Here is a 12,402-nt window from a genome sequence, read left to right as displayed (position 1 = left end):
GGCTGTCCGCACCACTCAATCGAGGGTGGTGCTGTTGCCATACCAAGCAGTGATGCAGCCAGTGAAGATGCTCTCAATGGTGCAGCTGTAGAACTTTTTGCCAAACTTTTTCAACCTCCTGAAGGGGAAAAGGCGCTGTCGCGCCTTCTTCACGATTGTGTGCATGTGTGTGGACCATTTTAAGTCCTTAGTGATTTGGACACCACCTGCCCTGTATTCCTCTATGTTTCTGTACAGGTGGGGTACAGGTATATGTTGGTAAGGATGTGTTAATGTTGTATGTTGTCACAGTGTTAATCTGCTGTCTCCACCTCCCTCTGTGTGTGGACAGCTGGTGAAGGAGGTGGACAACGAGGTGCGTCTGAGACTCATGCAATTTGTTACGGGGACCTGCAGACTGCCTCTAGGGGGCTTCGCTGAGCTCATGGGTTAGTGGCACACACACACACACACACGACTAACCTCCACGTCTACTGATCTGGGGTTGAACAATTAGTCAGGATGTATCTATGCGCCGTTCTGGCTCGGAGAAGGCTTACTTGTCCTAGACTTAATTACCCTCTTCTGTGGAAAACGTAGGTAGTACTGGGGGAAGGGTTATTTAGTTGGCAAGTATTTGCAAGTATTTATTTTGTTCTCATATCTCTGTCTCTGTAGGTAGTAACGGGCCCCAGAAGTTCTGCATTGAGAAGGTCGGAAAAGACACTTGGCTCCCTCGGAGTCACACTTGGTGAGTGGTCCGCTTCCACGGCAACATCCTGCTTGTCAATCAAGTCAATGAATCATGATGTTTCAATGTCAAATAACAATGTGTTGGGTGTAAATCATGTCATATTTTAATACAATTACTTTCTTGTTTCATCTCCGTATTCAATGACTGTTTCTTGTTTCACCTCCGTACTCAATGACTGTTTCTTCTTTCGCTTTCAAACTCAATTACTGTATTTTTGCTTATTTTCTTTAGCTTTAACAGGCTGGACTTGCCCCCGTACAAAAGCTTTGAACAGCTGAAGGAGAAGCTGCTCTTTGCCATCGAGGAAACGGAAGGATTTGGCCAAGAGTAGAGAAAGTCTCTCTCTCTACCACAGTGTATCCAGCCATGTAAAACAACAAAAAATGAAACATTGCACAGATAACTACCAATGTACATAAGCTATTTTGTCATTTTTAAAACCAAATCTTGATTCACAACCTCATTTTAGCAATCCCCCTTATATTATACCCCATAAAATATGCAAGCATTTCAGCTTTTCCTCCGCTTTAAAAAAAACGGAAAATCTATGTATGATTTTTAAAATGTTTTTTCCCCTTTTTGGCTGGTTTTTAAAAGGAGACTGAAAACGTAGAGAGGATTTTTATAGTTGAACCATAACTTACGGCTCTAGTTTTATAGAGCTTTTAAGGGTGATTGTAGTGTTTGGTCCAGTGCCTGGGTTTTTTGGACCTGTAGTTGTGATTGTGCTGCGCTTGCATGGCTGCCTCCAGAAAAGAGGAAGACTGCCTCCAACCCCAACTGCACATCCACTCCTATCAACTGAAGCCAGCTCCCCATCAGTATTGTTGTCATTGAATAAAAACCAGTATTCAGTAGCCCTGACTCGAGCCCCCTCCTCCAACTCAGCACCAAGATAAGAGATGGTGTATGGTGACCATCTGGAGTAATGGTCCAATGCAGTTTTTTTCTCTATATCACATAATTTCTCGGTAACAATTAAGTACCTTACTGTGATTGTTTTAAATTAAAATGGTAAAAAGTAAACTAATAGCTGCTTAGCAAAGAGCAATTTTGCAAGGAAGAATTTAGCTAGGACTGTCTGGGCGTGGTTTGAGATGGGAGGGGAAAACTGTAAATTAGCTGTTGTTGGCAGAGAGGTTTGGAACTTATTGGTCTATTAACTAATTTACAGCATGGTGATGTCATCATGGAATGCCAAAACCCTCCCACCAAAACAGGCAGAAATTCCAGGCGGTCCTTTCAAACAGCTCTTACGCTAAAAGGGCATTATAATTTTCACAGTATTATTCCAACTTCATAGTGTGGATATATATATATATAACAGGAAAATCACGTTTTTGAATGCACTGGGCCTTTAAAGTCTGGATGAGAGGATGGTACCTTCACATGAGATTATGCAGTCTTGTTGTACCTTGGATTATGTGTAAATTTGGAGCTGTCGACTAAAAGGAAACAATGACTTTTTTTCTGGGCTCGAGTCAAGAACCGACAGCCTTCACTGTCAAGATCTGTGAGAACCTGACTCAAGGAGGACGATCATCAGTTTGTACTCCATGATGATGTGTAGCCTACAAAGGTTTGTTGCTTCGGAAGAGGATATGGATCAAATCAGTGGTTCCGTTTTATGAATGAGTTAATGGGACCCATTTTTATTTTTATGCAGTTGCCTGATAGAATGGTACTTGCATAGAGATCCTATAATGTTGAATTCTAGGACCTATATGGGTGCTTGTTACTGGCTGTTTGTGTACACCAGCTCTGAGAGAGACATATGTTGTGACTGAGTGGTGTTGACTGGTGGCAGCAGTGGTTTGGGGTTGGGGGCTTCTAGGTCTCTGCTGTAGTGGCAGGTTTATAACTGGCACTCAAAGCTTTGCTCTCAAGCCATGGCACTGCACCTTGCTACTCCTCTTCTTCTTACTACATCATTTACCTGCCTATTTAATTTATTAAGTAATGTTCTTTTTTCTTGTCTTTTGAGAGAGAGAGATTAATAAGCCTTCGTCTCAAATGCTGTATGTTCACCCGAAGCAAAGCAGTTGCTACTCATGGAGAGAAATAAACGCGAAATGAAAATAACACATTTAGTTATGGATGTATCTATCTCCCGTGTTTGGTGCACTAACTCCCTTTCTGGGATAGTAAATTGATGAGTTACTTGACTTTTCCTGCTAAAAATGTTTCTGTATGTCACATGCATACAACAGAAATGTCAGTGCCAGAAGTGCTTCCTAGTGCTAGTTGCTACCCACTAATTGAATGCTCATGTCTTGGAAGTTAATGCATTCAACAAAAGATGTACAAAATTGCAGTAAAATGACAAAATGTTTCTTTGCCATGAAATGAATGAAAATCAGCGAGTGACCTTTTTCTTACTCTTAGACTTAGTAACTAAGTAACTGAGCAGCCTTCTGAATGGACAATGATTGTTAGTGTTACGCAGTGTATATCCCCCCTTGAAACCCTACAAGGTCATTTGCATTGTCTCTGCAAGGATACATAGGTGTCCCAACTCCCTTGAGCTATTGTGTAGTATTGTGCCATCACCGGTCAAATAGAATAACCTGTGATAACCTTCTACAGTGTAAACCCCCTAAACCCCACCCCATGTCAGTCCACATTCTCCTATAGGTAGTAAACCCCCTAAACCCCACCCCATGTCAGTCCACATTCTCCTATAGGTAGTAAACCCCCTAAACCCCACCCCATGTCAGTCCACATTCTCCTATAGGTAGTAAACCCCCTAAGCCCCACCCCATGTCAGTCCACATTCTCCTATAGGTAGTAAACCCCCTAAACCCCACCCCATGTCAGTCCACATTCTCCTATAGGTAGCAAACCCCCTAAACCCCACCCCATGTCAGTCCACATTCTCCTATAGGTAGTAAACCCCCTAAACCCCACCCCATGTCAGTCCACATTCTCCTATAGGTAGCAACCCCCCTAAACCCCACCCCATGTCAGTCCACATTCTCCTATAGGTAGCAACCCCCCTAAACCCCACCCCAGTCCAAGTTCTATTAGTAAGTCAGCAAAGCATGACCTGCCATGCCAACCTTGATGATGCTTTAGGCTGTCCTTTTCTTACGTTGCTGATTTGTTATTTTCTAGTACATTTTTCTCTCTTGAAATGTGAAATCTCTACTAACACCTCTGGTGCTTCTTTTGTTTTGATTGTCTGGTGAGGGAGGGACAAGCCCTAGCCCATCAGCTATGACAAAGCAGTCTGTTGAATTCTGTTCTGACCACTGCAGTGCAAACCAGAATTTAGATTAAAGTTAGGGGTTCATGGTGAAGTTATGTCATGATGTATATAACATCTATTCACTTCCTATTGGTGAGAAAAGTAGAGATGACAAGGAGCATTTGTGTAACTACCCTTGTATGAATGACAGAAGAAGAAAATCAACCCACCACATAATGACAACATGCTTCCTTTTGAACAAATCAATAATCAAAGAAATCAATTGTATATGAAAATTAACTCAATGTAAAAAAGACAAAGTCAAGTACTTAATAATTATTCTTCAGAGCCTCACCAACATCGAGAGACCGGCTCTGTGACGCCTCATTCATATCAGACATGAACTGTAACATATATACGTAGATGCACACTGTAAAACACCTAATACTACATTGTACAGAGCGCTCCCTACCAGAGACTATAGAAAATTCATTTTTGATCTGCTTTTACCCATGTTAATGAATGAATAGAAGATGGATTTATGAGTTAAAGAAATAAAGAAATAAACCCCTGTCCCTCATGCTTTTCTGTTTTGAGAGACGTGGGGGTGTCGGAGGCCTTCTGCTCAGGATTCACAAAAACCTGTCATCGATTTTTATTATGTTCTTAAAAACATTTCTTTTTTTTGGTTGGATCTTGCCTGTGGAAAGAACCATATTTAATAAATATCTGACCATCTTTACAACTGGGTTTGAATTCATTAAAATAATTGTGAGTGAAACCGCATAGATTAAGGCCATGGTTGGGACTGAATACCATTTCAACTCAACTGCCATTTCAACAATGAATTGACCACAACTGACTGTATAATGTTAATATTTGCGTGGAACACATTGGATCCCATTCATTGACCGCATATTGGGATTTTAAATTCAGACACCCATTCTACTTTCTATTTACAAAGACAATAAGATGCCTGCCTGAATGTTACAATGCCAAGCTATCACTACAGACTTGATAAGCATATTAAATTAAAATAGCATTAATTTCAAGTTAAATCACAGCATCTGTAAATCACTATACACAGGTTAGTAGAAAGGCATGTATCATTTCCAGTTAAGGCCGTACATTATAGCCTATATGTACAAAGATATACATATAGTAGATAGACATAGATTACACCTATTATCAACACAATGCCCTCTTGCCCCTGTGTGACTAGGTCATATTATGCCCCGAGCTTCTTCAGAAGGTCAAGGGCTTCTTTATGGACCTATGGAGAACAGGAAATAAACAAATGAGCTCCTATCCAATCAGAGTGTACCTGTGATAATGGTGCGTTCACGTGCTGTGGGAGTTATCGGAAGTTCGGAGTTCCGACCTGGAAAGTTTCACTTGAACAACCCTCCAAGTCGTAATTAAAAGTGGGAAACTCAGAAAATGTTGCTGAGTTGTGACGTTTCACCACTGACCTTTCAACTTTTCAACCAAAAGAAGACAACAAATTCGTTTTTGACTATTACAAACTTGTCAATGTGGATAATGTAGCTAGTTTGACCATATTGTCAATGTAAATTAATTCTGGCTAACTTGATTATTAGCAAACTTAGCAGCTTATCAAGCTAGCTAAAATATTATTGGTTTAATAATTTTTCTGACTTCAAAAGCACTTGAACATAATATCAGACTTGCGAATTCCTTATTGGGAAGTTTCCCACTTCCGACGAGCACGTGAATGTCCTCTAAATTACAGGTAACCGTTATAGGGCCGGTTTCTGAACACAGGTTAAGCATAGTCCTGGACTAAAACACACTTTCAATGGAGAATCTCCAGGACCAGGTTAAATATGTGTCCAGGAAACCGGCCCACACAGTATTACATTTTACCTCCTTGTCTTCCTCTGTGTGAGGGGGGTAGTCCCGTGCCTTTCTCAGCCAGAGCACAGCATTCCCCTGGTCCTTCACTGCCATGTAGGACTTTCCCAGCATAAGCAGATTCTTACTGTAGAAGTTGGGGTCCACTATGGAAAGATGATCAAACGATGGATAAACGTTGCCTTGTATTGCATAACATGTGGCTTTAGAAACACGGACAGAACAATGAGTCAGATATTTCACAGTATGTATAAGTGTGAAGCATCCGGTTGGCGTTTCCACTCACTATCAAATATGGTGAGAGGAAGCCCAGTAGCCGGCAGTGGGAAAATAGATTTTTGCAGACATTATGCTAATTTTGTCATCGATTAAACAATTGATTTCAATACAATTTTCTGTTACCAAACTAAAATCTGTTACGAACTGAGTGGAATAAGTTTGGTAGATTTTACCCTTTGCCAAAGTTTTAAAAATTGTGTTGATTAGAAGGAGTGCAAGGGCGAATTGGGTTATTGCACACGTCACAGAGTAGGTGTTCCCTAACAGAAATATCCAAATACATGCTAGAACGTGCCAATAGGATCTCACTAGCTCATGCTTTGCTCTGCCCCCCTCCTTGCTTGTTCTGCATACTATGACTCATTTGTTCCTATTGGAAACGACAGGTTGTGGTCTATCTTTGCATTGCATTGTGTTAGAATTTTGCATTTAGCACAACAAACCTTCTTCAGCTTTCAGGAAGAACGCCAAAGCCTGAAGTGAAACAAAAAGTATAGTCAAACATGATGCCTTACATTTTACAGTCAAAGATCTTGTACTGTTCATCTACAAAGAACTGTGGGTAAAAAGAAAAAGTATGACATCACACATCTGTCCCAAATGGCACCCTATCACCTATATAGTGCACTTCTTTTGACTAGTACCCATATGTCCTGGTCAAAAGTAGTGTATACAGTGAGCTCCAAAAGTATTGAGACAGTCCAATGTTCCCTCTAGCACGCAGCTCACCTCAGACTGCCGCGAAGAAGAAATATGAGCCAGCACCGAGAAGCACGAGATTGAATTTCACTCAACTTTCTACAGTTAGTTGACAGGCATGACTCAGCCCCGTATTCTACACAGACCGGTGCCATAACCAATCAGAGCTGCAGTAGGCCTATATGCAAATAGCCATTGCCATATATGGATCTGTGCCATTCACTTTGAACTGGACTGTGTTTAGGCTACAGTATGAGTGGTCGTGAGTAGATGCGCTTGTTTTGAGATCAAAGTGAGAGCTGCATGTAGCCACGTGCACATTTGTTCATATTCTTTGCTAGTTAGTGAGTTATTAGCCCAGTTATAGCTCATTTCTAGTCAACAATGGGGGAGTGGTTGCTACCAACAAGCGCATAAAATCTGTGCATTTCTAGACATCTTTGAAAAGCGAGTCAGGCTTTATGTCTTAAAGGGGAAGTGTTGTATTATGAGATGTCTTGAATAAACTTAGTAGCCAACAGGCAGAGCGTAGCATAATTTGTCTGATTCTCTGTAATAATGGTATGGGAATAATAATGCATTTTATTTTGTAAAGTGGTTTCTTGCATCAAACACAACATTTTCAGTCACCTCCTTGTCTGAAGGACAAGTGGATAAACAGGTCAATGTCAAGCCTTGCATTTTTTTTCTTCTTCAAAAGTCTAATAGAATGTAGGCATTGAACACCACATTGGCTGTTTCTGTAGGCTGAACGATAGAACAGTTATTTCCATGTTAAAATGTTATGGGATGCTTTTTTCTCCGTAGTTTTTTATGGTAGGCCTACATTATGATCAAATAGCCACAGTCACCTATTTGGCCACTGTTAAAACTGTAACTTAAAGCAGGTACAGCGTCAGTGTTCACAGTAAACGCGCGCCGGAAGTTGCACAGAATTTTCACAACGTTCAAGTTTGCGCTCATTGACGTCGACACATTTTCAGAAATGACGTGTCACTGTCCCAATACTTTCGGAGCTCACTGTATATAGGGGATAGGGTGCCACTTAGGAGTTAACACACCTCTTCGTATGTGGCAGTGGGAGGAGAGGCGAAGATCATGGCTGCCACTTTACGTTGATACCACGCCAACTCAGCAAAGGCAAAACACCTAAAAGAGAAAAACGGCTTTGTCAGTACCCCTTAGGTATTTTGATATTGTTTTAGACAGGACACATGTAATTCAAGATTGGGAGATAGACAGAAGGTACAACACAGGGGGACAGAAGGTACAACACAGGGGTACAGAAGGTACAACACAGGGGTACAGAAGGTACAACACAGGGGGACAGAAGGTACAACACAGGGGGACAGAAGGTACAACACAGGGGGACAGAAGGTACAACACAGGGGTACAGAAGGTACAACACAGCGGTACAGAAGGTACAACACAGGGGTACAGAAGGTACAACACAGGGGTACAGAAGGTACAACACAGGGGTACAACACAGGGATACAGAAGGTACAACACAGGAGGACAGAAGGTACAACACAGGGGTACAACACAGGGATACAGAAGGTACAACACAGGAGGACAGAAGGTACAACACAGACAGCCGACCAAGCTGGGCCTCAAACCCCTGGTGCCCTGGTGGCATGTGTGGTCTGGAGCTTAGACCGCTACCCCAGACTCTGGCACAACATGCTGGATATCTTTAGACACGGACCAAAAACTTGCCTAAGAAATAACAGTTCTATTTTATGTACATCATTTCTACACTGAGTATACCAAATATGGTCCTCTGTAGCTCAATTGGTAGAGCATGGCGCTTGTAACGCCAGGGTAGTGGGTTCGATCCCCGGGACCACCCATACGTAAACATTTATGCACACATGACTGTGTCACTTTGGATAAAAGCGTCTGCTAAATGGCATATTATATTATTATATATGAGGAACACCTTCCTAATATAGACCCCCTTTTGCCCTCAGAACAGCTTCAAATCATCGGGGCATGCTCTACAAGGTGTCGAAAGCGTTCCCCAGGGATGCTGGCCAATGTTGACTCCAATGCTTCCCACAAGTGTGTCAAGTTGGCTGGTTGTCCTTTGGGTGGTGGACCATTCTTGATACACACGGGAAACTGTTGAGCGTGGAAAAAAACTATTCTTGACACAAACCGGTGCACCTGGCACCTACTACCATACCCCATTCAAAGGCACTTACATTTTTTGTCTTGCCCATTCACCCTCTAAATGGCACACATACACAATCCATTTCTCAATTGTCTCAAGGCTTAGAAATCCTTTAACCTGTCTCCTCCCCTTCATCTACACTGATTTTGAAGTGGATTTAACAAGTGACATCAATAAGGGATCATAGCTTTCACCTGGATTCACCTGGTCAGTCTATGTCATAGAAAGAGCAATGAGTTCTTAATGTTTTGTATAATCAGTGTATAACTCACCAATAACCCAAGATATGGATGGATGTGGCATCTTTTGGATTTAGCTCGATGGCCCTCTGGAAGATGCATTTTATTTTAGAATGCTGCCAATATTTAAATTAATAATCATATGATATGACATACTGTAAATTATTTTAAAAAACACTTACCTGCAAATGTTCTTTAATGATGTAAGAATTTCCTATTTTTACTTTGACCCCCTCGTAATCGCCTATGTCACTGAGGCACACTGCATACCACTAACCAAGAGAGAGACGGGGGGTAGAAGAATTAGAATATCCACATAAATATTGTGGGGGCCGACCAGGAAGCCAAAACCATGACCAAGATGGACGTCCATATCCTCACATGTTTTTGATTAGCTTACACAACTTAAAAATGGTCTTAAGTATTTTATAGATCTACAAGTGTTTTCCATTATCAGATCAGAACACAGAATTCTAGGCCTCAGAAACAGACAATCCAACCTTGCACTTGGTTAACTGCTGAATATCTCTCTCTCTACCAGGAAACATGACAAAGTAGCAAATGTTTCACTGTTCAATGGAAAGTTGTATCAGTCTCCTATCAACCGTCTGTACTGATGCATATATACGTAATTCAGAATGACTAATCTTGAGACTCAGAAGAATAATTAGATTTTAGCCAGCAGCCCGTTGAGACATTTAGCCATGATTTTTTCACTGTGCTATTGGCCTTGGCTTTTTCTTTTGCCTCTGGTGCTATTAGGGTTTGCATTTCACATGACAAACTTTCACCAAAGCTCTGTATTACAATGTTTACCTCGACCGGACTTGTAGCAACTTGTCCACTTGGTCTATAGCAGCAAACCAGGCATTAACGGATTAATCTTATTACCGTAGCCTCAAAATTATGCAGGCAAATTAACCTGATCAAAACCATGATTTAGCTTAGTTTCACAGCAGTAATAGTGTATTGTAGTATGTTCTCTTCAGAGATTCAATGAGAAGAAACCATAGCCTTTATTACTTTGTGTGCTGCGAAGCAGGCCTCATTTTTCTCCAGGGCCTTCTTGGCGTATTCAAACGCCTCAAAGGTCAGCCTCTTCTTCTCGTCAGCAGCAATGTGAGCGAGGAGGGAGAGGTCACGAGACGCCCGCGCCAGCCTCCACAGGAACTCAGCATCATCACTGGACACACACACACACAAATATTTTATTTCCAAAAATGTCATTACTGAATGGTCAGCAGAATCTAGTGGGACAGAAACAAAAAGTTTTTAGAAGTATTTAACAGTATTTGGAGGGCATTAAGTGTTGTTGTCTTACTTCTTAAGTCACCTGACCTTGATTGCTGAGTTCCTGAATGGTACTGTAGCTTTGTCCTGGCTTTTTACTCCTTAGTTCAATGACCCCAAACTGATATCCAAACAGTGAGACAACCTGACTGGCACAATCGTGCTGGATCCCAGCCAAACCCAATCAATACATACTACCATTCTGTTTTTGCAATGGTCACTGTCTGTCTGTCTTATACACATGCAATGGACAACACATGCCTTGACATGTAAACGACATACAGTAGGCCTACCTGTCCTTATACTGTAGCAGAAGCTGGTAGAGTTTCTCTGTCTCCCCACAGCTATACAGGTAATCTGCTTGTTCCACAACCTCTTCAGCTAGAATGCAAAATAGAGGTGCCATTGGATAGAGAAACTGGATAGGAAAAAGCCCAAAATCATACATTTGCATGTTTAATCGGGATATGAAAACTCATAATTGTAATGTCTGATTCAATAGTTCTCCCTTTCAGATCATTTTGATATTGCATTTAATTAAAACCCTTCTGAATTAGTCATTTTCAGGTGGTGTGTACCTTTTTCCAGAGCATGGACCACAGTTGCACTCTGCACCCTCCTGTAGGCTTCCAGGCCTAGATAAGATAGTGCTGGTAAGGTGAGCAGAAATGCAGTTCTTCCACCCTGCACCAGAGAGTGGGACAGACCGAGGTAGTTGAATTGAAGTCATAAAACACTTGTCAGTGTCAGTCACAACCTGATAAAACCAGATATGACTAAAGACTGCTTCACAAGACCTTGTATATACACATTTACATTTTAGTCATTTAGCAGACGCTCTTATCCAGAGCGACTTACAGTTAGTATATATTCCACCACAGTTACCTCTCTGGCTAGTCTATATTAGACCCCCCTCCTCCCTTTTACTTGTGAGGAATCCACTTGTTGGTGTGCCTGAGACGTTTTGTTTTTCAAATTCTCAAATTGGCTCAGGTCCCTCTGACCGAAGTACTCGAGACACAACAAATGCAGAGGGACAATTCTGAGGGAGAATCTCAATTGCATACTCCTCGCGTCATCTCTTATATTCAAGTAATATCAAATGAACACAACGATAATGATGATAACTAAATGTAAATATTGTCAAATGTAATTTATATTGTCATGTTTATTCTGTATCATGTGCACCCTATTGTCCTTTCAATAGTGATACTGAACAAATGTTAATGTGCAGAGACAATCACATCACATAAGAATACCCTACCTACCGTACTTTATAACCCTACTGACCTTTCACCTATATCCATTCAGATCAGGGTAGTTTATCTAGTTACTGTATGTTTTACATAGTCAGATACTTTCAACAAATAGCCTACCACTCTGGTTCTATTCTACCAGGTCGCATGTAACACTTTCACATAAGCAACTTAGGAGAAACTGGGCCGATGAAGGGTGTCAAAAGTAAATGGAGGTTTATTTACGTTAATACTTGAGGTATTGTTCCTGAAAGTAGTCAAGTATTGTCGATGATATCCTCGGATCTTGACGGCTTTACAAGCAGGTGCCGATAGCACAGTCCGGGCAGCAAATCGCATGAAAGTTGCTCCTGCCATCATTCTCCCTAATCAAGTCAAGAGCTGAACGATCACTTCGAAGTCTGAGCCGCACACCCAAGGCTTTGAAAGGTAGAACTCTATACAAACGTGGGTCATTCAAGATCGCAATAAGCTAAAACGTTTCGAAACAACACGAACTTCAAAGCAGGTTGTTGTAAATCTGTTTATGATCATTTTTACACAATTTAACTTGTATTTCCCACTGTATTTTCTCTGGTATCAACTGTTCAACGTCGAAACCATTGCATTGGTGGGTATGATGTTCAAAACAGTTTTTTTCTGGATGATTATCTTAAATGCGTCTTTGCAAA

At 41.3% G+C, this 12,402-nt stretch overlaps 2 protein-coding genes across 4 annotated transcripts in view; one reads left to right on the top strand and one right to left on the bottom strand.

Annotated features, from left to right (window-relative positions):
- The window catches only part of LOC121549935 (NEDD4-like E3 ubiquitin-protein ligase WWP1), a 60,376-nt gene extending 58,786 nt beyond the window's left edge, over positions 1-1,590 (top strand). For all 3 annotated transcript variants that reach the window (XM_041861929.2, XM_041861926.2, XM_041861928.2), the window contains exons 21-23: positions 332-428; positions 658-730; positions 965-1,590. In XM_041861929.2, coding sequence (XP_041717863.1) covers positions 332-428; positions 658-730; positions 965-1,064 — 270 coding nt within the window. In that variant the 3' untranslated portion in view covers positions 1,065-1,590. The remainder of the gene's footprint in view (positions 1-331; positions 429-657; positions 731-964) is intronic.
- A 2,564-nt stretch (positions 1,591-4,154) lies between these two features.
- Positions 4,155-12,316, bottom strand: rmdn1 (regulator of microtubule dynamics 1). The gene is made up of 10 exons (XM_041861925.2): positions 11,957-12,316; positions 11,054-11,159; positions 10,769-10,856; positions 10,209-10,368; positions 9,368-9,457; positions 9,219-9,274; positions 7,835-7,922; positions 6,518-6,548; positions 5,808-5,941; positions 4,155-5,193 (listed from the first exon to the last, which is right to left on the bottom strand). The coding sequence occupies exons 1-10, from the start codon at positions 12,089-12,091 to the stop codon at positions 5,149-5,151; spliced, it is 933 nt and encodes a 310-aa protein (XP_041717859.1). The 5' UTR covers positions 12,092-12,316; the 3' UTR covers positions 4,155-5,148.
- Positions 12,317-12,402: the final 86 nt, after the last annotated feature.

This window comes from Coregonus clupeaformis, chromosome 34 (assembly GCF_020615455.1).
Source record: "Coregonus clupeaformis isolate EN_2021a chromosome 34, ASM2061545v1, whole genome shotgun sequence".
NCBI classification, from domain to species: domain Eukaryota; kingdom Metazoa; phylum Chordata; class Actinopteri; order Salmoniformes; family Salmonidae; genus Coregonus; species Coregonus clupeaformis.
This window is presented reverse-complemented; position numbering and strand designations above follow the sequence as displayed.

What these genes read in the sequence shown, in the direction of transcription:
- rmdn1 (XM_041861925.2), bottom strand. Translation starts at nt 12,091, where the DNA reads ATGATGGCAGGAGCAACTTTCATGCGATTTGCTGCCCGGACTGTGCTA. An exon ending in GGTCCATGCTCTGGAAAAAG is followed by an intron (nt 10,857 to 11,053) that starts GTACACACCACC and finishes TTTGCATTCTAG; the next exon opens with CTGAAGAGGTTGTGGAACAA. An exon ending in CTTCCTGAAAGCTGAAGAAG is followed by an intron (nt 5,942 to 6,517) that starts GTTTGTTGTGCT and finishes ATCTTTCCATAG; the next exon opens with TGGACCCCAACTTCTACAGT.